The sequence below is a fragment of the Podarcis erhardii genome (assembly GCF_964252035.2).
Source record: "Podarcis erhardii genome assembly, chromosome: 8".
NCBI lineage: Eukaryota > Metazoa > Chordata > Lepidosauria > Squamata > Lacertidae > Podarcis > Podarcis erhardii.
This window is the reverse complement of record NC_138499.1, coordinates 10,913,579-10,935,491: the sequence shown is the minus strand read 5'-3', so window position 1 is coordinate 10,935,491 and position 21,913 is coordinate 10,913,579. Positions and strand designations below refer to the sequence as shown.

Genomic DNA, 21,913 nt, shown 5'->3' with positions numbered 1-21,913 from the left:
TACCTTTACCTACAATTTTGTGGGGTATTTTCAGGACAACAAAAGGCTAAGGAGTAAACCCTACACAAATCCAGAGAAGAGTCTCTAACGTGGTTGGATGGCGTTTTGTATGCCTCCTTCTGGCAATTCCTGCAGCTAAGCTGGTGCTTTCCTTTGGACCACATCCAAGATGTGGCCAAGAGATGGGTCTTGTCGTCTGGGCAGCCCAGAACCTCTATTCATACTGCCCAGGCTTGCACTCCAGCAAGGTCACTTAGGTGCTGCTAATGCAGCAAAAAACAGCACAAGAGACAGTAGGTACAAGTTGCTGGTCTTTGCAGCCACAGCGGGTGCTGTGATTCTCCAGCTGTTTGGCTTCACCCCAGAGGCGCATCCCAATGTCTCTCAAAACAGACAGATGCCAACAGCTGTCTCCAGTACTGGAATGAGAACACGTTTCTTAATCTTGTTTACTTGAAGAATGCTAGCTAGTTTGGCTACAATGCCTCAGGTGCTCTGAAGCATTGTGGGATATTTAAAATGGCAGTTCATAACCAACCAGGGCAGGTGTCGTCATGACCAGAGAACCAGTGGGTTCCATCCCCCTCACTCAAAATAAGCATCCTATTTAGACTGTCCCAAGTGTGTGTCCTTATTGGTCATGAAGATACTTATTAAATATATGCCTTGTTCACTCGCTCAATGCTTTAACACTATAAATATAGCTTGCAAAGAAGTTTTCTGTGAGTATGAATAAGAAGGAAGTGTCGCAACTCTGTGTGGCTCTCTAGCAACTGTGTTTTCCAGCCGCAAAGCGTTATTTTTGACCTTCCCTTCCCATTTCAATGAATACCTTGCAATTTCTTTGTTGAATGCCTTGTGTAGACTTCTCTGCTCTTGCATTAATCAATGGCAGCAAATGCACCAGGGTCGATCTGTGGTGAGCCAGAAGGCAACAGTTAAGTTCAGCTTGGTCCAATAGATTGTGGCACATTGTTGTTATCTCATCTTCCCCTTTTATTATTTCTGAGAAATTTCTTCCTTCTCCTTTTCTACGCTTCTGTTGAATTTTGTCCAGCAGAGAGCTACAAGCGCGCGCGCTCTCTCTCTCTCTCTCTCTCTCTCTCACACACACACACACAGTTCTCTTAAACACTTGTACCTCCTCCTTACCCAAATTTTATCATTATGTCTGCCCCTACACCACACTGGCTTGAGAGCCAGTGTGGTGTAGTGGTTAAGAGTGGTAGACTTGTAATCTGGGGAACTGGGTTCGCGTCTCCGCTCCTCCACATGCAGCTGCTGGGTGACCTTGGGCTAGTCATACTTCTTTGAAGTCTCTCAGCCTTACTCACCTCACAGAGTGTTTGTTGTGGGGGAGGAAGGGAAAGGAGAATGTTAGCCGCTTTGAGACTCCTTCGGGTAGTGATAAAGCGGGATATCAAATCCAAACTCTTCTTCTCTTCTTCTTCTTCTTCTTCTTCTTCTTCTTCTTCTTCTTCTTCCTTACACGAGTCAGATCATTGGTCCATCTAGCTAAGTATTGACTGACAGCAGCTCTTCATTAGGCAGGAGATATCATCCACTTCTACCTGAAGATGCCAGGAGTTGAACCTGGGATCTCCTGCCTGCAGTCACGCTGGATTCCACCCAACACTGTGAGTGCCTGGCACATGTGTGTGATGTCACACATCGCCGCCACAGTGGGAAGGCCTGAGGGAGCCCCCCCCCACCTCAGCAGAAGGGTCAGACGGAGTGTCCTGACATGGTGCATTATGCATTGGGTTGCCCAACCGGGCACCCACAGTAAAAAAAAAAATGTGGGTGGCCTGGCACCCACGGTCCCCCAGAGATGGCGCTTAGGTCTGTATGCAAAGCAGATGGTCTACACTTTGCTGTGACTGTTTCCCAAGGAGAGGAGGAGGTCCCAACATGTCACCTCGAACTGCGGCAAGATTGTACCCTGGACTGGTGCCAGAAAATAAGGCACCATCTGTTAAGTTGTGGGTGAACATATCAGATGACACAGCGATTCTTCAAACAGCTCTTGTTTATTCACAGGCCAAGACAGAACTGAACTGAAGGGCTTAGTCAGCCTGCTTATATAGAGCTCCAGTACAACGTTACTGTAGCAACTTTCTAAAACTATCCAATCACTGAACGTCACTTTTGATCCTTCATTTGCATAACTATCTACAGTATCCCCCTGTTGTCCCAGGGTTAGAACTTCAGTACATAACACTATCCTTGCTAAGTAGGGACAGTTGGAACGTGTTGGCTCTGTTCTACCCCACTGTCAGGGTCAGTGCGACTCTGAATAATTGCTAGGAACTGCAAGTGGAGAAAATGCTCTTGCGTTCAGGTTTGATTTGCGGGCTTCCAATGCCGGCATCTGCTTGGCCGCTGTGAGAACCAGATGGGCCTTTTGACTGATCCAGCATCGCCTGCCTTGTATTCTTATACATGAGAAATCAAGAACTGAAATTAATTTTGAGAAATGAACTTGCAAGGTGAACCGCCGTGGATAAGTTTCATGATTAGAGCAAATGGAGAATTGTATTGTGTGGTCAGTTCACCCAACTTCTCCTATTGGGAAACACAGGTGCGTGCCCTCCTCTATGCTGCCCTCCTCTATGTTGGAACCGCACAGCTAATATTATTTTCTATGCAACCGTTGGTACAAACTCTGCATTTGAATTTAGGAAGCATGAGTGTCCAAGGGGTGTAAATTGCATGTCAGGAGCCCAGAAGAAAATGGATGTAGCAGGAGAAATGGTTAACAGGGAGGATAGAAGTATGTGGCCAATGTTAATTATTCCTGCAGCTGCTTTGAAATCTAGCCATTTTAAATGTGCCTAAATATAGAGTTAAAAGCCTAAATGCATACTCCTGCTTGCGGGCTGAAAACAGCATAATAGCATGGTACTCCAGGGGAATTTCGTTCCCTTATAATAATAATAATAATAATAAAAATGCTTCTTTATTATGTGATGATGACCATGCTCATTCTGTTCTGCCGACTGTGCGGAAATATATTCAGGTACCTTGTTAACCCCTGAGACCGGCAAACCAAGGTTGGATTTGAAACAACCAGCCAAGATTTGAAATTTGGTGCATTCCTCCACCTGCCCGGCCTGCTATCTTGATGTGTCTTCCTCTCCTGCTTGTCTATTCATCCTCTGACATCTTCAACTGCTTACAGCCTGACTTATACATAGGCCCTGTTTCCCTCAAGTCCCAGCCTCTCAGTTCCCTCTCAACACTCAGGTGTCACACTAAACCATGGTTTAGTGCAATGTGAATGAGCTGCAATGAAGTTGGGCTTCTTAATTCCCATCTCTCCTCTCGCAGAAGATTCTTGCCATGTTGTCTGGACCCACAACTGTGATCAATATTATCTGCGGTTAGTTCTGGCCTTTACATATTTGTAGTTGTGTTTTATCTCCTATAAGTACAGCGATAACATCTTTTCCCATTCATATTCTCTCTTTTTCTCCCTCAACTCTCTCTGTAGGTTCCACGGTGGCAAGTGGAAACTGGGGGCTTTTGGACCAGGAAGCAGCTCTAAAATGGACCCAGAAAAACATTGCAAGTTTTGGAGGAGACCCTGGTCAGATTACAATTGCAGCTGATGCCAGTGGAGCAGATGTTTCCAGCATTCACCTGGTTACAGGGACTGTGGATTCTGGGCTCTTCAAGAGGGTGCTGCTGATGGTGAGTACCAATTCTGTCAGATTGTGGTAGTGGGAGGCGGGGAGGAGTTGGGTTCAGTTCACACTGAAAGGCAAATCCATCAATGTGCATTTTCTAAAACAAGAACCGAGACACAGTCACCCTTCAAAATTCGCTCTTTTGTGAATTTTGCAGGGCAGTTCTTCAGAGGGGCAACGTGTACAAAAGTGCATATTCAGGAGTAAATGTGCATAAAAATGCATATATTAGTCAAAATATTATTAAAATGTGTGTACCGGGTCAATTTGTGTATATTATGAGAAATTCATCTTAAAATGCTGCTGAATTTTCATGCGGACTTGCTTAAAAAAATGAATCAAGGTGAGAATTGAACTTAATAGTGGAAAAATGAGAAATTGATATGTATTCGCCCATCCCTTATGGGAGAGTGCCATTTCTTCCAAAGGCAGCTGCTTTAGTCTAGTTCAGATGTATGTGAAACATATGGTAGTCTTTTACCCACAGAAATCTGTTTGTTTAATAATGTTTTATTACTTGGGGTTTTTTTGGGTTTTTTTACACCTATATACATGTTTTCCTCAGCTTCACTCAAGGCTCATAAGCTGTAACACAATTTACATTACACAAGGGCATCACCCACATAAATAAGTTTATATATGCATAACTGGGACCTCTGAGAGGTTGAAGATGAACTCCAGTTATTAACTAAAAACATGCTGGCTCTGGATTTCATAAGGCAGAACCTAATCTGATTTGATTTAGGCAAGTCTGCAAGCACAGCAACAGCTGGACTACTTTGCTTGAAACCGTAGATTTTCTCTACATTAAAAAAACAAACAAAAACCAGGGCATCAGGGGAAAGGTTCTAACTGACTTGGTCTCCTTGTGTTAGTTTTTTTCTTACATGGAATATTTTATGAACGGAATTGTAAAAAAGAAACGATTCTTACGGCCGCATTCTAAGGTCCAGGGTAGGACCGTACCACCTGATTTTGCTAAGCAAAATAACCCCTCGCTTTGGATTATCTGAAGTTGTTTATCCCGCAGGCTCCTTTGTGTGATGAACTCTGCTAAAGGTCTTGTGTGGTCTGGCCAGGTCAGAGGAAAGCCTGACATTTGGAATAATTTTCCTCAGGGCAGAAGATTAAGATCTGGTAATATTCCAGCTCTATGACCCAAAATGCACGTGATGGTGTATTGCTGTGTATAACTTGCGCCTATTATAAATAGAGTGTGCAATGTGAGGGAAGAACTGCCTTTGACTTGGATAAGAGCCTATAGAAATAGTAGCTGGCCAAACCCGAACCACCTGGTGGATACACGTTCCTTTGTTCTCGCAACCAGAGCCATTTCCTTATCAGTCGGCATCGACTGCTTTTCACTGTACACTTTAAGCCCCGTCTCCAGGCTCTGTCCCAGAGGACGTGGTCTCTTGTGGACTGAAAAAATGGTGGTCGCGTTATCTCCCAACAGTGCAAAAGTTTTGTCGTTTGAACATGGAGTATCTTAAGTTTCTTCTTGGCCACCTTCTGCTTTATCAGGATCGGTTCTCGTGATAAATGAAGGGTGATTCGAACTTGTTCCGTAATATGACAGACCTGCTTTTCTGCTTCCGGTTGTTCGTGTAAGAAGAGTCAGTTTCTCCAGTTAGGGCAAGATAGGAACTGATGCTGTTCCTCAGCCCAAAGCTCAGGCCAGAGTCCTCTATTCCAAGCATGTCTACAATGTCACTGTCATCTTCATTTGATCTTTAAGAAGAAGAAGGAGAAGGTTGTTTATTGTCTGAGATATTGATACACAATAAGGTACCTCAACTGCCTTAGCTTCTTTGCAGTTTGGCTTAGTGCAGTGTTAGAAGATAGACAAATGGGTCTGGGAATGTGCCACAAAATGGGTTTGTGTGTCCCCAGGCCATTTTGTGTTGTGCCACCCATGTTGGTCCTCTCCTGGTCTAAGATTTGGACCTGAAGGAAAGCAGCATGAACATTTCTGAAACTGGAACTAGTGATGGTTTCTCGTTGAAGAAGAATGGTTTATCCTGCTTCCAAACCTGGTTTCTTTCTTACCCTAGTGATATCATTGTGGTGTGTTTTTTTTTGTTTTGGTTTTTTTGAAGACAGAAATGCACGTGCTCCAAGCCATCAAGTTAATGTATCCATGTAGCATTTCCAGAGTGTTTTGGCTGGTTATAACTAAGTTGGAGACAGCATGTGTATGCACATATATACACATGCTACAAAAGTGAGGTGGCTTCCCTGGCAAGGCTTTGTTTGACATAAATCATGCAGGCAACCCTTTGTAAAAAATAATAACTCTGATATCCACACAACAGAATACTGTATGAACCAGGCCTCAGTGAGAACATGACTTAGAGTGTGCGAAGGGATTGTTAAATGATTGTATCACTGAGTAGGTGAGGGTTTAACAAAATAATCAGCCACTGCCTGTCGCTGTCTTCCAAATTTCAGTTTCCAACCCCTTTATTCCCCACCCCGCTTTTCAGATACAGTGGTACCTCGGGTTAAGAAATTAATTCGTTCTGCAGGTCTGTTCTTAACCTGAAGCTGTTTTTAACCTGAGGTACCACTTTAGCTAAAGGGCTTCCTGCTGCCGTGCACAATTTCTGTTCTCATCCTGAAGCAAAGTTCTTAACCCAAGGTACTATTTCTGGGTTAGCGGAGTCTGTAACCTGAAGCGTCTGTAACCGGAAGCGTCTGTAACCTGAGGTACCACTGTATTTATTTTAGCACCCCCTTTTTTTGTCTAAAGGTAAAGGGACCCCTGACCATTAGGTCCAGTCGTGGCCGACTCTGGGGTTGCGGCACTCATCTCGCTTTATTAGTTGAGGGAGCCGGCGTACAGCTTCTGGGTCATATGGCCAGCATGACTAAGCTGCTTCTGGCGAACCAGAGCAGCACACAGAAATGCCGTTTACCTTCCCACCGGAGTGGTACCTATTTATCTACTTGCACTTTGTGCTTTTGAACTGCTAGGGTGGCAGGAGCAGGGACCGAGCAATGGGAGCTCACCCCGTCGCGGGGATTCGAACCGCCGACCTTCTGATCGGCAAGTCCTAGGCTCTGTGGTTTAACCCACAGCTCCACCCGCGTCCTTTTTTTTCTTTGTCTACCACACCAGACAAGGAATAAACTAGGCACAGAAGTGTAAATTCTGGAGTCCAAAACTGAATCCCTCTATTGCACATATCGTACGAAGCATGAATGTTTTAGCAAGCTTATATTGGTCAAACAGAGTAATTTATTCCATTTGCAGAACTGGGGTTTTGTAGCTGCAGAATCTCAGAGCACCATCTGCATTGAAATAGCCCTCCAGACCTTTGTGGATGACAACTCCCTTAATTCCTGACCACTGGGCCTGGACTGATGGGAGTTATAGTCCAAAACATCTGGAGGGCGCTGAGTTGGGGGAGGCTGGCATCAGCTGCCATGACCAAACATTACCTCTGCTTATCCTTCCACGAGAAGGTCTTGTTGCGCATCACGACGGGGGTTTCTTGGTTCCTCGGATCCTGATTCCTTACTTCGTTGCTGCTCGTGTGTTGGGTGAGGCAGGGAGTGGTCAGTATGCAGCAGAGACCATCAGCTACCTCTGAAAGAAGAAACGGGCGCAATAGGAGTTGCAAGTCAAAATGGCCTCTGCCTTTTGCAATGTTTTTGTTTGTTTCTTGGTTATAATAATAATAATAATTTATTTATACCCCACCCATCTGGCTGGGCTTCCCTAGCCACTCTGGGCGGCTTTCAACAAAATATTAAAATACTGTAATACATCAAACATTAAAAGCTTCCCTAAACAGGGCTGCCTTCAGATGCCTTCTAAAAGTCTGGTAGTTGTTGTTCTCTTTGACATCTGGTGGGAGGGTGTTCCACAGGGCGGGTGCCACTACTGAGAAGGCCCTCTGCCTGGTTCCCTGTAACTTGGCTTCTCACAGTGAGGGAACCACCAGAAGGCCCTCAGTGCTGGACCTCAGTGTCTGGGTAGAACGATGAGGGTGGAGACGCTTCTTCAGATATACTGGACCGAGGCCGTTTAGGGCTTTAAAGGTCAGCACCAACACTTTGAATTGTGCTCGGAAACGTACTGGGAGCCAATGTAGGTCTTTCAAGACCAGTGTTATGTGGTCTCGGTGGCCACCCCCAGTCACCAGTCTAGCTGCTGCATTCTGGATTAGTTGTAGTTTCTGGGTCACCTTCAAAGGTAGCCCTACATAGAGCGCATTGCAGTAATCCAAACGGGAGATAACCAGAGCATGCACCACTCTGGCAAGGCAGTCCGCAGGCAGGTAGGGTCTCAGCCTGTGTACCAGATGGAGCTGTTAAACAGCTGCCCTGGACACAGAATTGACCTGTGCCTCCATGGACAGCTGTGAGTCCAAAATGACTCCCAGGCTGCACACCTGGTCCTTCAGGTGCACAGTTACCCCATTCAGGACCAAGGAGTCCTCCACACCCGCTCGCTTCCTGTCTCCCCAAAACAGTACTTCTGTCTTGTCAGGATTCAACCTCAATCTGTTAGCCGCCATCCATCCTCCAACTGCCTCCAGACACTCACACAGGACCTTCACCGCCTTCACTGGTTCTGATTTGAAAGAGAGGTAGAGCTCTCTCTGGTTATGTTTCTACCCCATCTTTTCAGTTCAGTAACTTCCAGGGCAGCTTACAGGGAAAACATGAAAGATGAAATTAATTCCTTAATGTTTTTCTGTCTGAGCTGGCAGAGTTGCTGGAAACTACAAGAGGGGAGGGGTCCCAATTGTGGGTTTCCCACAGGCATCTGGTTGGCCACTGTGAGAAGAGGAAGCCAGGAGAGATGAGAGCCTAGGACTTGCTGATCAGAAGGTCGGCGGTTCGAATTCCTGCGACGGAGTGAGCTCCCGTTGCTCGGTCCCTGCTCCTGCCAACCTAGCAGTTCGAAAGCACAAAGTACAAGTAGATAAATAGGTACCGCTCCGGCGGGAAGGTAAACAGTGTTTCCGTGCGCTGCTCTGGTTCGCCAGAAGCGGCTTAGTCATGCTGGCCACATGACCCAGAAGCTGTACACCGGCTCCCTTGGCCAATAAAGCGAGATGAGCGCCGCAATCCCAGAGTCGGCCATGACTGGACCTAATAGTCAGGGGTCCCTTTACCTTTACCTCACTGCTTTCAACACAGCTGGAGTAAAGCAAGAACTCTGCTGCTCTTTCATTTTGTTGCTCAAAAGAGAGAGGCAGTGTGGCGTAATGGTTAGAGTGTTGAACTAGGACCTGGGAGGGCAGGGTTCAAATCCCCACTCAGCCAGGAAGCTGTCTGGGTGACGTAGGGCCATTCAGCATCTCTGTGTATGGGGTGGGGGTGCGGAAACCTCTCTCTGCAAAACAGGCTACAACTGGCTACACAATGAGCTGTTGATCATCGTGCCTCTTCCACTTTTTCACATCCTCTACTGCAAACTTAAGGAAGCAAAAGCAAACAGCTTTGAAATGCAAGATGAAGAATGAGATTATCACTCTGCCTTTGGGCTGTTGGATGTTTCTATCCACCAAAATGACCTAAATATATATATATATATATTAAAATAAGTTTTTATTAGATTTTTCCTTTACAAATTAATCCACACAACCATGTTTTCAAATTTCCAGTTTTTGTACTTCCACCAGCTCCTCCATCAATCATCCATTTTTCCTATCTTCACGCATTTTCTATATATAATATTGCCGATTAATATTATCCTTTCATCTCTGTTTCTTTTTTACAATACACCTTAAACTATCACAAAACCTCTTTAAAACCCACTAGCGTTGTCTTTTCATCACATATGTTTTTCAGATAATCCGTAAACTTTCCCCAGTCCTCGATGAACTTGTGATCCCTCTGATATCTGATTTTCCCAGTCATTTTGTCCAATTCTGCATAATCCATAAGTTTCATTCTCCACTCTTCAACGGTCGGTAGTTCCTCTTGTTTCCACTTTCGGGCCATTAATATTCTTGCCGCTGTTACTGCATATTGAAAAAGTTTATAATCTCTTCTGTTTATCTCTCTTCCTGTTATTCCTAACAAAAAGGCTTCTGGTTTCTTTACAACAAAATGACCTAAATATAAGTGCGCTGCCTGATGATATTTATCTAGCGCTGAGCTGTGAAGCTGTGTGCCATCTTCCTTTCCCACGTTGTGTTAGCCACCAGTGAGTTCTGAGAAAAGGCATGGCTTCTAGGCAAATGTTGTGGCTTCACACTATGCAAAATGCATGCGATATTGGCATTAATGGCCAAACGTTAGCATTGTGTTTCCCCTGCAGGAAGGCTCCTCCCACTTCCGTTTTCTTTGTTCTGAGGGGCACATTCTGCCACTCGGAAGTGCTGCTGCCTTTTGATGGCAAGAGATTGCGAGCCTGCAGTGAGCTTTCAGCATCACAGTGTTCTAATCGGCCTCAGAACTCACGTAGCTCAGATTACAGGCGTCATGCTTGCAAATAAATAATAATCATCATCACCATCCCTGAGAAGTGCATGGAGGAGACTAGCCCTGCAATGGCAATGCCACAAAATACGCTGAGGTAAAGTGGTACCTCGGGTTAAGTACTTAATTCGTTCTGGAGGTCCGTTCTTAACCTGAAACTGTTTTTAACATCAGTTAACACCCTGTTCCAACATCAGGGTCTTTTCCAGGGAGTCTTCTCTTCTCATGAGGTGGCCAAAGTATTGGAGCCTCAGCTTCAGGATCTGTCCTTCCAGTGAGCACTCAGGGCTGATTTCCTTCAGAATGGAGAGGTTTGATCTTCTTGCAGGCCATGGGACTCTCAAGAGTCTCCTCCAGCACCATACAGTGGTACCTCGGGTTAAGTACTTAATTCGTTCCGGAGGTCCGTTCTTAACCTGAAACTGTTCTTAACCTGAGGTACCACTTTAGCTAATGGGGCCTCCTGCTGCTGCCGCGCCGCCGGAGCACGATTTCTGTTCTCATCCTGAAGCAAAGTTTTTAACCCAAGGTACTATATCTGGGTTAGCGGAGTCTGTAACCTGAAGCGTCTGTAACCCGAGGTACCACTGTACATACATAGTTAGCCACCTGTGATATCATTACATAGCCATATCTCTTTGGTTCTGAATAGTTCTGGGTCATGATCTTGTTCACCTTGGTAGACAGGCGAGTCACAATGAAGAACCCTCCCCAAACCTCTGAATTAGCAGCATTGCAAGGGGTTGGACTAGATGACCCTTGGTGCCCCTTCCAATTTTACAATTCTATGATTTTTATCCTGGGGCTGCAAATAAGGGCAAAGGGTCCTGGGTCAATGGTGGAGCAGGAAAAAGGTTCCAGGTTCAGTCCCTGGCATGCAGGGCTGGAAGCGTCCCTTGTCTGAAACCCTGGAGAGCTCCTGTCAGCCAGTGCTGGCAATATTGAACTACATGGACTCCATAGTATTATTATTCTAGATGTATTAGTTGTGTGCTTCGTGCAAGACACCCAAAGCAACTGGCAAACACTAAAACCAGCTGCAACAATCAATAGAAACCTTAAAAGCTCCACATCCGCACAAATAAAAGTCAGGTCCTTTCAGAGCCTTCCCAACCAGAAGAGGAAAGGCAGTTTTCCTAAAATTAAAAATATATATTTCTAAAGTAGGGGAGTTTAAACAGTTCCCCAAAGTCCACTGTTCACATAAGAAATGATTGCATATAAGAGTTTGATGCAATATTGGCACATTCACGAACTTGTGAAGTGTAGGAAGAGAACATCTTGCAAAACTGGATACTTGTTTCCTGCAGACTCATAGTTTGACCCTTGGGTGACGGTTATGCAATGGCCACTACCAAGGGGCGAGCAAATCCTGTCCCTGTGTCTCTGCACATCTTTCAGCGTGCTGACATATGAAATTGGATCTGCAGCCTTGTCAAATAATAATAATAATAAATTTTTATTTATACCCCACCCTTCCTGGTTCAAAAACCGGGCTCAGGGTGGCTAACAACAAATTTAAAACACTTAATTGTAAAAGCAGCATAAAATACAGTATAAAAACATGAATAACAATAAAATTCAAAGTTTGGAAATTTAGGGGAAATCCATCTAATAAACATTAGATAATCCCCAGGGCTAGCTGGCTGAATTGGTCCTACTTGGGCCATCGAGGAGGCCAGGAGAGAATTAGCTGTGGGGTCTCAGAGTGGGTAATCTTCATAATAGAGGAGGGGGAGGGAAGAGAAGGGAAATAAAAGATCAGGCTGAATTCAAATTAAAAGCCAGGCGGAATAGCTCTGTCTTACAGGCCTGACTGAAAGGAGGTTAAATCCTAGTCTCATGGGACAGAGCATTCCACCAGGTCGGAGCCATCACTGAAAAAGCAGAATATCTGAGCATTCCATGGGGATTACCATTTGCAATCGTGCATCATGCGCTCCACTCAAAAGCCAAGGTAATCGTATGAATTAAAGCAGACTTATGCGGTGAGCTGTGTTTCTGAAAGATTGAAAACTCTTGTTTGTTTTTGAGCAGAATGTGCCCTCTTACCGGAATAGTGATTTACGAGGTCCTCAAGGCACTGGAAAGTTTGCCGAGGAGAGATATAATACCAGTTGTTTGGCAGGCGGAAGATTCTGTAATGTTTCACTTGTACGTGCCGGACTGACAACGAATATAAACCTAGAGAAGGGAGAAAAGTCAAACAATCAACCATTTGTCTGGATACTGAGAAACTCGGGAGCAGTTAAGACATTTTAGAGGGATAGAGACACTGCAAGCACACCTTGTTTTTACCCCATTTGGCTTGTCATGCCAACCTCTAAAGAATAATTGGAATCAGAGCTTGGTGGGGATGATTCCTTATTATAGGCTGCTATGGACGTGGGTGGCACTGTGGGTTAAACCACAGAGCCTAGGACTTGCCGATCAGAAGGTCGGCGGTTCGAATCCCCACGACAGGGTGAGCTCCCGTTGCTTGGTCCCTGTTCCTGCCAACCTAGCAGTTCGAAAGCACATCAAAGTGCAAGTAGATAAATAGGTACCACTCTGGCGGGAAGGTAAACGGCATTTCCGTGCACTGCTCTGGTTCGCCAGAAGTGGCTTAGTCATGCTGGCCGCATGACCCGGAAGCTGTACGCTGGCTCCCTCAGCCAATAAAGCGAGATGAGCGCCGCAACCCCAGAGTCGGTCACGACTAGACCTAATGGTCAGGGGTTCCTTTAGCTTTACGGATGCCTTGATAGAGCCCCCCCCCCAAATATTCCTGGGATTCCCAAGGATAGGGAAAAACTGTTAACCTAGCACAGGAATTGCAGGACCTATGGCTCTGCAGATCCCGGATCCATCTAACATGGGATGAAAGCAGCTGTAGGCAGGGCTACATTTTACTCACCCCAGACTCTGGAATCAGCTATACGGCTGCAAATACATTTTAAGTGTGTTTTAAGTACATTATAGAAATGCAACACTAGAGGGCGATGGTGAGCTAATGGCAAATTCAATATATACTTTAAAATGGTTTTTGTTTTGTTTTTAAAAAGCATTTTCATAGCGTTTTTTTATATATGTGTAGATCCAGCCCTAGTCAAAATCTTCATTATAGCTGGGGACCTTTTTGCTACCATCGGATTTTCACAATCACTGTGGCACGTGAAGTAAAAGCTCAGAGAGCTCAGCTGCGGCAACTTTTGAAATATTGGACATGCCTTAATGTGGCCCAAGTCAGAGGGCTGGTGTTAACCTTCAAAGCTCTTAATTTTTTGGGTTCATGTTATGCAAGGTCTACTTTTACCCATAAGATCCTGCCCATTGACTGCTGGTTTGTTTCTGGGCCCAATTCCGGGTGCTCTCATTAGTGTTTGAGGCCCAATATGACTCAGGTTCTAAATATCTTCAAGACCTGCTCCTTGCCTACAGACCTTCTTTGGTGTTAAAACCAGCCAAATGGGCTCTCTTAGTAGTTCCACCCAGGCTAGGGTGGGTAACAAATAATATTTAAACTCAACCGACGCTCTGCTTATTTGACCGCCAGTAAGATCAATTAGATTAGCGGGCATAAGCGATAGGGCATTTTCAGTGGTGGCCCCTGTGGTTCTGAAACTTCTTTCCAGGTGAACTGTACATGGTCCTTGCCGTGAAGGCCTTCAAATAGGTCTTTATAATGTATCTGTTCTGCACTTCAGTTCCCTACTGGGTGTTTTTGTGCTGTCGGTTCTTTGAGTCTTCAAGCTGTCCTAGAATCATAGATTTGTAGAGTTGGAAGGGATATCTAGTTTAATCCCTGCACTCCAGGAATCCTGTCTACAGCTGTCCCTGAGTGCTCGAACCACCAACTTTCAGATTAACAGCCGGACACAGTGACCCATTGTGCCACAGAGATATACGGAAACTTTCATGGTGCAGCTGAGACCTCTGTCTTAAAGCTGCCTTTTATCATTATCGTTTTGTGATTAATGTACCTTAATATATCCCATTTTGCCCCAAATTTCAGCCTAAAAACACCCAAATTAAATAATAATACAGCATTTAAGCCAGTCTGAAATACAGTTCTCTAGATATCTGGACCTCTCATTTGAAGCTTTCAAGTGCATTCAAACCACATTATTTCCCTCAAAGAATTCCAAGCACTGTAGTTTATCTCTCACACTGTTACGATTCCCAGCAACGCTTAACAAAGTACGGTGCCCAGAATTCTTTGAGGAAAGGAAATTGATTTGAACGTGCTTTAAAGGTATATAGCAGGCATAGGCAAACTCTGGCCCTCCAGATGTTAAGGACTACAATTCCCATCATCCCTGACCACTGGTCCTGTTAGCTAGGGATGATGGGAATTTTAGTCGCAAACATCTGGAGGGCTGGAGTTTGCCTGTGCCTGGTATATAGTGTGTACCCAGCCATAGTCCAAAACATCTGGACGACACCGAGTTTGCAAAGTCCGGTTTAAACTGCTCTTAAGAGGAAGTATCAGGCAGAGAGGTGGCAAAAGTTGAAAGCAAAACCTCATTTTCTCACCTTTTGTTGTTTCGCTTTTTCTAATCATGAATGAGCCAATTCTGGTGTTGGGAAGCAGCAGAAGTTCTTCAGCTTTTTCTCTTCCCAGACCTTCAAATAACCAACTGTGGGAGAAGGGAGGCTGGGGTTATACGAGTGAAAAGGCAAACTGGTCTTGTCCACAGAAATGCAGAGTTAACTAGAGAAGTACCATATACAGTGGTACCTCGGGTTACAGACGCTTCGGGTTACAGACGCTTCAGGTTACATACGCTTCAGGTTACAGACTCCACTAACCCAGAAACAGTACCTCGGGTTAAGAACTTTGCTTCAGGATGAGAACAGAAATCGTGCTCTGGAGGCAGCGGGAGGCCCCATTAGCTAAAGTGGTGCTTCAGGTTAAGAACAGTTTCAGGTTAAGAATGGACCTGCGGAACGAATTAAGTACTTAACCCAAGGGACCACTGTACTGTATTTTTGGTACTGCTACATTTTTATAAAAAAAATCACTGCGAATGTAGACGTCCCCCAGTAGCTGGAAAATTGCTAGTTATGAATGGCAAGGGAGATCCCCCAAAATATGGTGCTTTCTGCATGTGTAAGAGATATTTATACGAGGGACAGGGAACCTGTGGCCCTCTAGATGTTGCTAGACTCCAACGCCCATCATTAGGGATGGAGGGGAAATTCAATTCAGTACACATTTTAAGTCATATCTATCAAATCCACACTTTCTGAGACAACACGCAAGCCAAATCACAGTGAAGCAGATTGGAGGGATTTGGGGGTAGCCCTCCTCCTGAGCTGAAGTGTGATGTCAATATTGTCCCACCCAAGTTGAATCAGAGAGTGCTCTGCCCCTCTGTTTTTTCTGTACAGAAAGCAGCATGTTTATCTGTCTACCTTATCGTCTATCTCTAGGTCCATGGGCTTTGCAAGACGTTGAGGGTGTCCAAAATGTCGCCTGCAAAGCACTGGAAAACTCTGGGTTGTTTTGTTGTTGTTAAAGCACAGCAGTAGGGAGTCTTTCTTCAGTTAAACGCATCATCTAATTTTTAAAAAGTCCTACACAGCTCTTCTTTATCACCCCACCCCATCTCTTCAGAACTCCCCTAGCAGTGTTCTAGGGAGTGTTGCGTTGCAAGCAAAGTTTTTTTTAAAAATGTGCATGCAAAAATTTACACCGCTCAGCCACCTCTTATTTATTTTAAGGCAGGAAAGAGCAAAATAATTTCTGCTCCCCTGAGCAAGAGACAACCCACACTCTCCCTGTTACTTATATGGGATGATGGAATCCATTTTGCTTCCCCCACAAAAAGTTTGGGTTCCTCTGCCTGTAAATTCCATCCACTTTGGTCAAAAGATGGGAATGTCGTAGTTGGTTTTAGATTCTTCATTATAGCGAGCAGCAGAAGTTCATTTTATACAGTGGCTCACAAGCCAAATTACTATATATCCTGACACATTATTCAGGTCCTTATCTATCTATCTATCTATCTATCTATCTATCTATCTATCTATCTATCTATCTTATCTATCTATCATCTATATCTATCTATCTATCTATCTATCATCTATCTATCTATCTATCATCTATCTATCTATCTATCTATCATCTATATCTATCTATCTATCTATCTATCTATCTATCTATCTATCTATCTATCTATCTATATCTATGTATCATCTATCTATATCTATGTATCATCTATCTATCTATCTATCTATCATCATCTATCTATCTATCTATCTATCTATCTATTATCTATCTATCTCTCATCTATCTATCTATCATCTATCTCTCATCTCTATCTATCATCTATCTATCTATCTATCATCTATCTATCTATCATCTATCTATCTATCATCTATCTATCTATCTATCTATCTATCATCTATCTATCATCTATCTATCTATCTATCTATCTATCTATCATCTATCTATCAATCATCTATCTATCTATCTATCTATCTATCTATCTATCTATCTATCATCTATCTATCTATCTATCTATCTATCTATCTATCATCTATCTATAACTATTATCATCATCTATCTACTGTATCTGTCTGTCTGTCTAGCTTTTTTATACAGATTATTATTATCAATTATATTTGTATCCCACTTTTCCTCCCAGGAGCTCAAGTTGGCTTACATAGTTCTCATCCCCATTTTATCTTCACAACAGCATTGTAAGGCAGGTTAGGACTATAGGCCCAAGGTCATATAGTGAGCTTCATGGCTGAGTGGCGATTTGAACCCTGATCCCCAGATCTTAGTCCGACACCGCTACCTGACACATTTCTATGATGCACAAAATACAGCTGTGCCAAGACAACACTGGAAGTTTCCTCACCCGTGGTAAACTTTTGCTACACATTTTTCCGGGATGTAGTTTTCTTGACCTGTAGTGAGGGAACGGGCTCTCCACCAGCCTCCTTCGCTGCAAGAGAGAGAGAGAGAGAGAGAGAGAGAGAGAGAGAGAGAGAGAGAGAGAGAGATGAAATGCATTTTGAAATTCACCGTCATTGTAGTGAAACAAGGCGAGTGGGGAAAATGGTCTAAAATATATCCCTGTGGGTTGTGAACTCTGACAGACATATGAGGGATAAAGGTGATCATCAGTGAAACTACTAGACTTCCTCTTTCCACCCGTTGTATAAAAAAAGAAACCCAGTAAAGTTAATGAGACTTCCTGTTTCCAGATGAGGTAACATCTCCCCCTTTCCCCCGAATCGTATGTCAGCTGCTCATTTTGCTGTTGTCTCTGCCGGAGATTTGCAATTTACAACTCTGTCATCTGTCTGGAATACCCACATGCCCGTTACAAGAGGAAGATCGTTTCTCTGTGCTACTTTAGGTCAAGGATGAGGAATCTCAAGTCCAGCGACCTAATGTGGCCCTCCAAGCCTCTCTGTGTGGCCCTCAAAAGTCTCCCCAGGCCACACACCAGTGTAAACAAGAGATGCATGTCAGGGCAAAAATCTTAATTTCACATCCATTTTTAAAATATTTGGGAATGGCTGACCATTCAATAGGATGAACTCACCTTACACCTAAAAAGAATAAAGTAAAGGTGATGGCATTGTTAGCATATTAATAAGCATTTCCAAAGAATGGCACATACACACCACTACCTAGGGATAAAATAGGGCTGCCATATGTCCAGGTTTTCCTGGACACATCCGGGAATCGGACTGAAAAATGGCGGATTTTTGCTGAATCGGCAATATGTACAGGAAAACGCGGACATATGGGGAGTAGATTGAAGAATACACTGTCCTTGGGTTGCTTAAATGTTAAGGTCAATATGAAGCCACTGTGATTGTTCACATGATAACTTTAGCAGGGCCCGAATGCTCTGGGTGATATTTAACTAAAAATCCATACTAAGTAGTGCCAATGAAATCAACAAACTCAAGCAAGTCGTGGCTCTTTCATGTCCATTGCTTCCGGTGGGTCTGCCCCGAGTATGTCAGCCTGATACCATCCTATATAGTAAAGGTAAAGGGACCCCTGACCATTAGGTCCAGTTGTGGCCGACTCTGGGGTTACGGTGCTCATCTCGCTTTATTGGCTGAGGGAGCCAGTGTACTGCTTCTGGGTCATGTGGCGAGCATGACTAAACCGCTTCTGCCGAACCAGAGCAGTGCACAGAAACGCCGTTTACCTTCCCGCTGGAGCAGTACCTATTTATCTACTTGCACTTTGACGTGCTTTCGAACTGCTAGGTTGGCAGGAGCAGGGACTGAACAATGGGAGCTCATCCCGTCGTGGGGATTTGAACCGCCGACCTTCTGATCAGCAAGCCCTAGGTTCTGTGGTTTAACCCACAGTGCCACCTGCGTCCCATCCCATATACACCACCCTGTATATTTGACTGCAAAGCTGGGATCTTTGCAGAAACTTTTCAATCCCCCAGTATAACTGATTCTAACAGGCAGACTGTTGAAGGATAGGGGAAGTAACATTTTCTGTAGCTCTTGGCAGCGTAGCCCCATGGCCCGTTCTCTCATTTGAGTTACAGCTTTTGGTCTCGGCTGCAAGTTCCCTGAGCTTTTTTTTTGTGCCTCAGCAGAATCAAAACAGGAAAAGGAACGTTCCACTAAGTGCTGACTTTCACGCTTGTGGGCTACGATCTCCAATGCGTGATTGGTACACAACAGGTAAATTTGAGCAAAATCCACCCGGTTTTTTATTTCTTTATAGACAAGCGAATGCCCTTTGAATCACCTGAGCCATGCAAAACAACTCAGAGCCCTAACCCCTTAACAGTGGAGCTTTCCTTGTTGCCCAGTTATTTACAAAACAGAGACTTTCGGTTGTTTCTTACACATAGGAAAAGTGACTTCACCCCCTCAGTTTCACATGCGGAGATAGAGAGGAGGGGGAATTTGTTGGAAACTACTTAAATCAGTTGCCGTTGATAGGGTTCGGAAACCATTTTCTCCCCCAGCTCAAATGGACTAGAACCTTGAGAGTTGTATGTTTTATTTCCAGTAGCTCATGGGAGCCCTTTGGGTCTCCTCTTCTTCAGACCCTCACATATTCCCTGACCGTTGATGCTGCAAACCAATTTTGCTGCCGCTGCCAATTTTTGTGGCACGAAGGGGATGGGGACGTCTACCCAAAATCGCACTTCTCGGCAGCACAGCATTGAATAACGCGAATTTCTCAGCTGTCCTTCAACTTAATGCAAACTTCTTCTTTTTTGAGAATAAAATAGGAAGGTACTCACTCTGATATTACACGCAATTTTTCTCCGACGTGAAATATAGGTTGGCTTATATCCGGATCAGGGTAGTTGTCAAGGACAGCAAGGAAGTCACTTCTATGGCCTGAAGAAGAGTGAAGGATGCAAAATATGAAGTCAATATGTTTACCAGAATCCAGTCATAACCCTGGTGCATCCAAGGCCTTGACCCAGTATACCTGAAGGAGCATCTCCACTCCCATAGTTCAGCCCAGACACTGAGATCCAGCTCCAAGGGCCTTCTGGCGATTCACTCCTTGCTAGAAGAGGTTGTAGGGAACCAGGCAGAGGGGCTTCTCGGTGGTGGCGCCCGCCCTGTGGAACGCCCTCCCACCCGATGTGAAGGGAATAAACAACTATCTGACTTGTAGAAGACATCTGAAGGCAGCCCTGTTTAGGGAAGTTCTTAATGTTTGATATTTTATCACTTTATTATTATTATTATTATTATTATTATTATTATTATTATTACTCTGTTGGGAGCCACCCAGAGTGGCTGGGGAAACCCTGCCAGATGGGCAGGGTATAAATAATAAATTCTTATTATTATCCCAGAATAATATGTTTCAGAAGATGTGGGCGAACATGAATCCTAGTACAGTGGTACCTCGGTTTATGAACTTCCGTTCTTAGACTGAGGTAAGGTTCGCAAACCTGGACACTACTTCTGGTTTTGTGGAGTTTGTAAACCGAATTGTTCGTAAACAGGACCGTTCTTAAACCGAAGTCCCTATCATTTCTGATAGATTCAAATCCAGTACTTAAGTCTGGTGAGAGATGTTGACGCCTCTCTGGAAATGTCATCTTTTGAACAGGAAGCTCTTCCTTTAATATCTGTTGTCGGGGGGGGGGGGGGAACGACCAGTCCCTGTGGTGACTCAGTAGGGAGATAAATGCACTCTGCACATTCCCAAGGTTCCCATGCATTTATGCTTACCTCACATGTTCCTAGGTTGAGCCCTAGCACTTAAAAAACAGAACTCCCACGGCCGTGTTGCCTCACGCACATGGAGTCCCCTCAAAGGAACCCGAGAACTGTAGTTTGCTCCTCACAGAGCTCCAGTTCCCAGCACCCTTTAAAAGAAATGCAGTTTCCAGGATTCTCTGGGGAAAGCCATGTGCTTTCCCATTGGCGATGTGATCTTAATCTAACATAATGAATTAACTGCACCCCTTAAATGCTATTCAGACTGCCCACTAACCCTCTCTTCCCAACTGGTTCTCAAAGGGTCTGGCAGGAGAGGATGGGAAAACTCAAGGACAATCAAAGAAAAATGTAAACATTTCAGTGTAGTACAGTCTAGTAAAATATACTGTAATTATTATTATTATTGTGGAATACGTAGCTGCTTTCTGGATGTCTCATGGTCGTATTATAAAGTAGTTGTGTTCTATGTGTTTATATATATATATATATATATATATATATATATATATATATATGCTTTCGTAGATTTTCACGGGTACAGGAATGCAGGTTTTGGTGTCCTCGGGTGTCTTCCCGTGTAAAAGAAGACACCCGAGGACACCAAAACCTGCATATATACAGGTTTATATATGCAGCTTTACACGGGAAGACACCCGAGGACACCAAAACCTGCATATATATATATATATATATATATTATAAAAAATATAAAATTATATATATATAATTTTATATTTCCTTTTCAGCTTTTGCAAATATTTTGACAAGAAAAAATGAATCTTTACAAATCTAATTTACCTTCCCCTCGACTTCCCTCCCCTCCTTTCTGCAGTTATTTTTTTCATATCTTTTTATTACTGCATATCCAATTCATACATATTTACAAATTTTCCCTTGTCTTCCCCTTAATTCTCTCTTACTGCACATGTTCGTATCAGTCCCTCAAATGTTTTAATTTGTATACAATGCGTCTTCAAAGAGTCAATGAATTTTCCCCATTCTGTTTTAAAAAGTCTACCTCCTTGATTTCTTGTTCTTCCAGTGAGTTTCACCATTTCTGCATATTCCATTAATTTTAATTGCCAATCTTCCTTTGACGGAATTGTTTCTTCCTACCATCTCTGGCCATAAATCGTTGTCTTCTGTGTTATAAATCAAACACTGCTAGGAGTTCTTTCTTTTTGTTTTCCTTTTTTTTAATCAATGAAAAATTCAGTGTGGTGAAAGCAAAGTTTTATTCTGAAAGTGTGGCACAGAGAAATTTACTTTGAGAACCATTGGAGGCCCACATTACCTCTACCTAAGAGCTGCATAAAATCCTGTCAAACCCTGTTTAGTTGCCATCACTTATGTGGCACCTGAATGCCATCTCCCAAAGCCTAGCTGGCAACGCATTTCAGGTACATATTCAGCCCTGTTCACTGCTAAGACTAGGGCAGCTTTTGCCACGATAGCTGCTATCTCCTGCCTCTGGGCTGCTACAATCTAATCAGGCGATGACACGTTGATCTTCTTATGTCAAGCAAGCAGTACATCTTTGTCTTGCCAATAGTCTAAAAATAGTTTGAGGCTTAAAAATAGCGCAGGGCGGAAATGCAAAACCACAG

General features: G+C 43.9%; 2 protein-coding genes across 2 annotated transcripts in view; one reads left to right on the top strand and one right to left on the bottom strand.

The window, feature by feature from the left end:
- Nucleotides 1–21,913, top strand: part of TG (thyroglobulin) — a 173,372-nt gene that overhangs the window by 91,888 nt on the left and 59,571 nt on the right. Inside the window, exon 38 of the mRNA XM_081874990.1 lies at nucleotides 3,494–3,693. Within this exon, the coding sequence (XP_081731116.1) occupies nucleotides 3,494–3,693 (200 nt within the window). The remainder of the gene's footprint in view (nucleotides 1–3,493; nucleotides 3,694–21,913) is intronic.
- The window catches only part of SLA (Src like adaptor), a 28,123-nt gene continuing 10,389 nt past the window's right edge, over nucleotides 4,180–21,913 (bottom strand). Inside the window, exons 3-8 of the mRNA XM_081874729.1 lie at nucleotides 19,364–19,463; nucleotides 16,982–17,068; nucleotides 14,646–14,749; nucleotides 12,183–12,314; nucleotides 7,134–7,281; nucleotides 4,180–5,420 (exon numbers count right to left, since the gene is read on the bottom strand). Of these exons, the coding sequence (XP_081730855.1) occupies nucleotides 5,210–5,420; nucleotides 7,134–7,281; nucleotides 12,183–12,314; nucleotides 14,646–14,749; nucleotides 16,982–17,068; nucleotides 19,364–19,463 (782 nt within the window). The 3' untranslated portion in view covers nucleotides 4,180–5,209. The remainder of the gene's footprint in view (nucleotides 5,421–7,133; nucleotides 7,282–12,182; nucleotides 12,315–14,645; nucleotides 14,750–16,981; nucleotides 17,069–19,363; nucleotides 19,464–21,913) is intronic.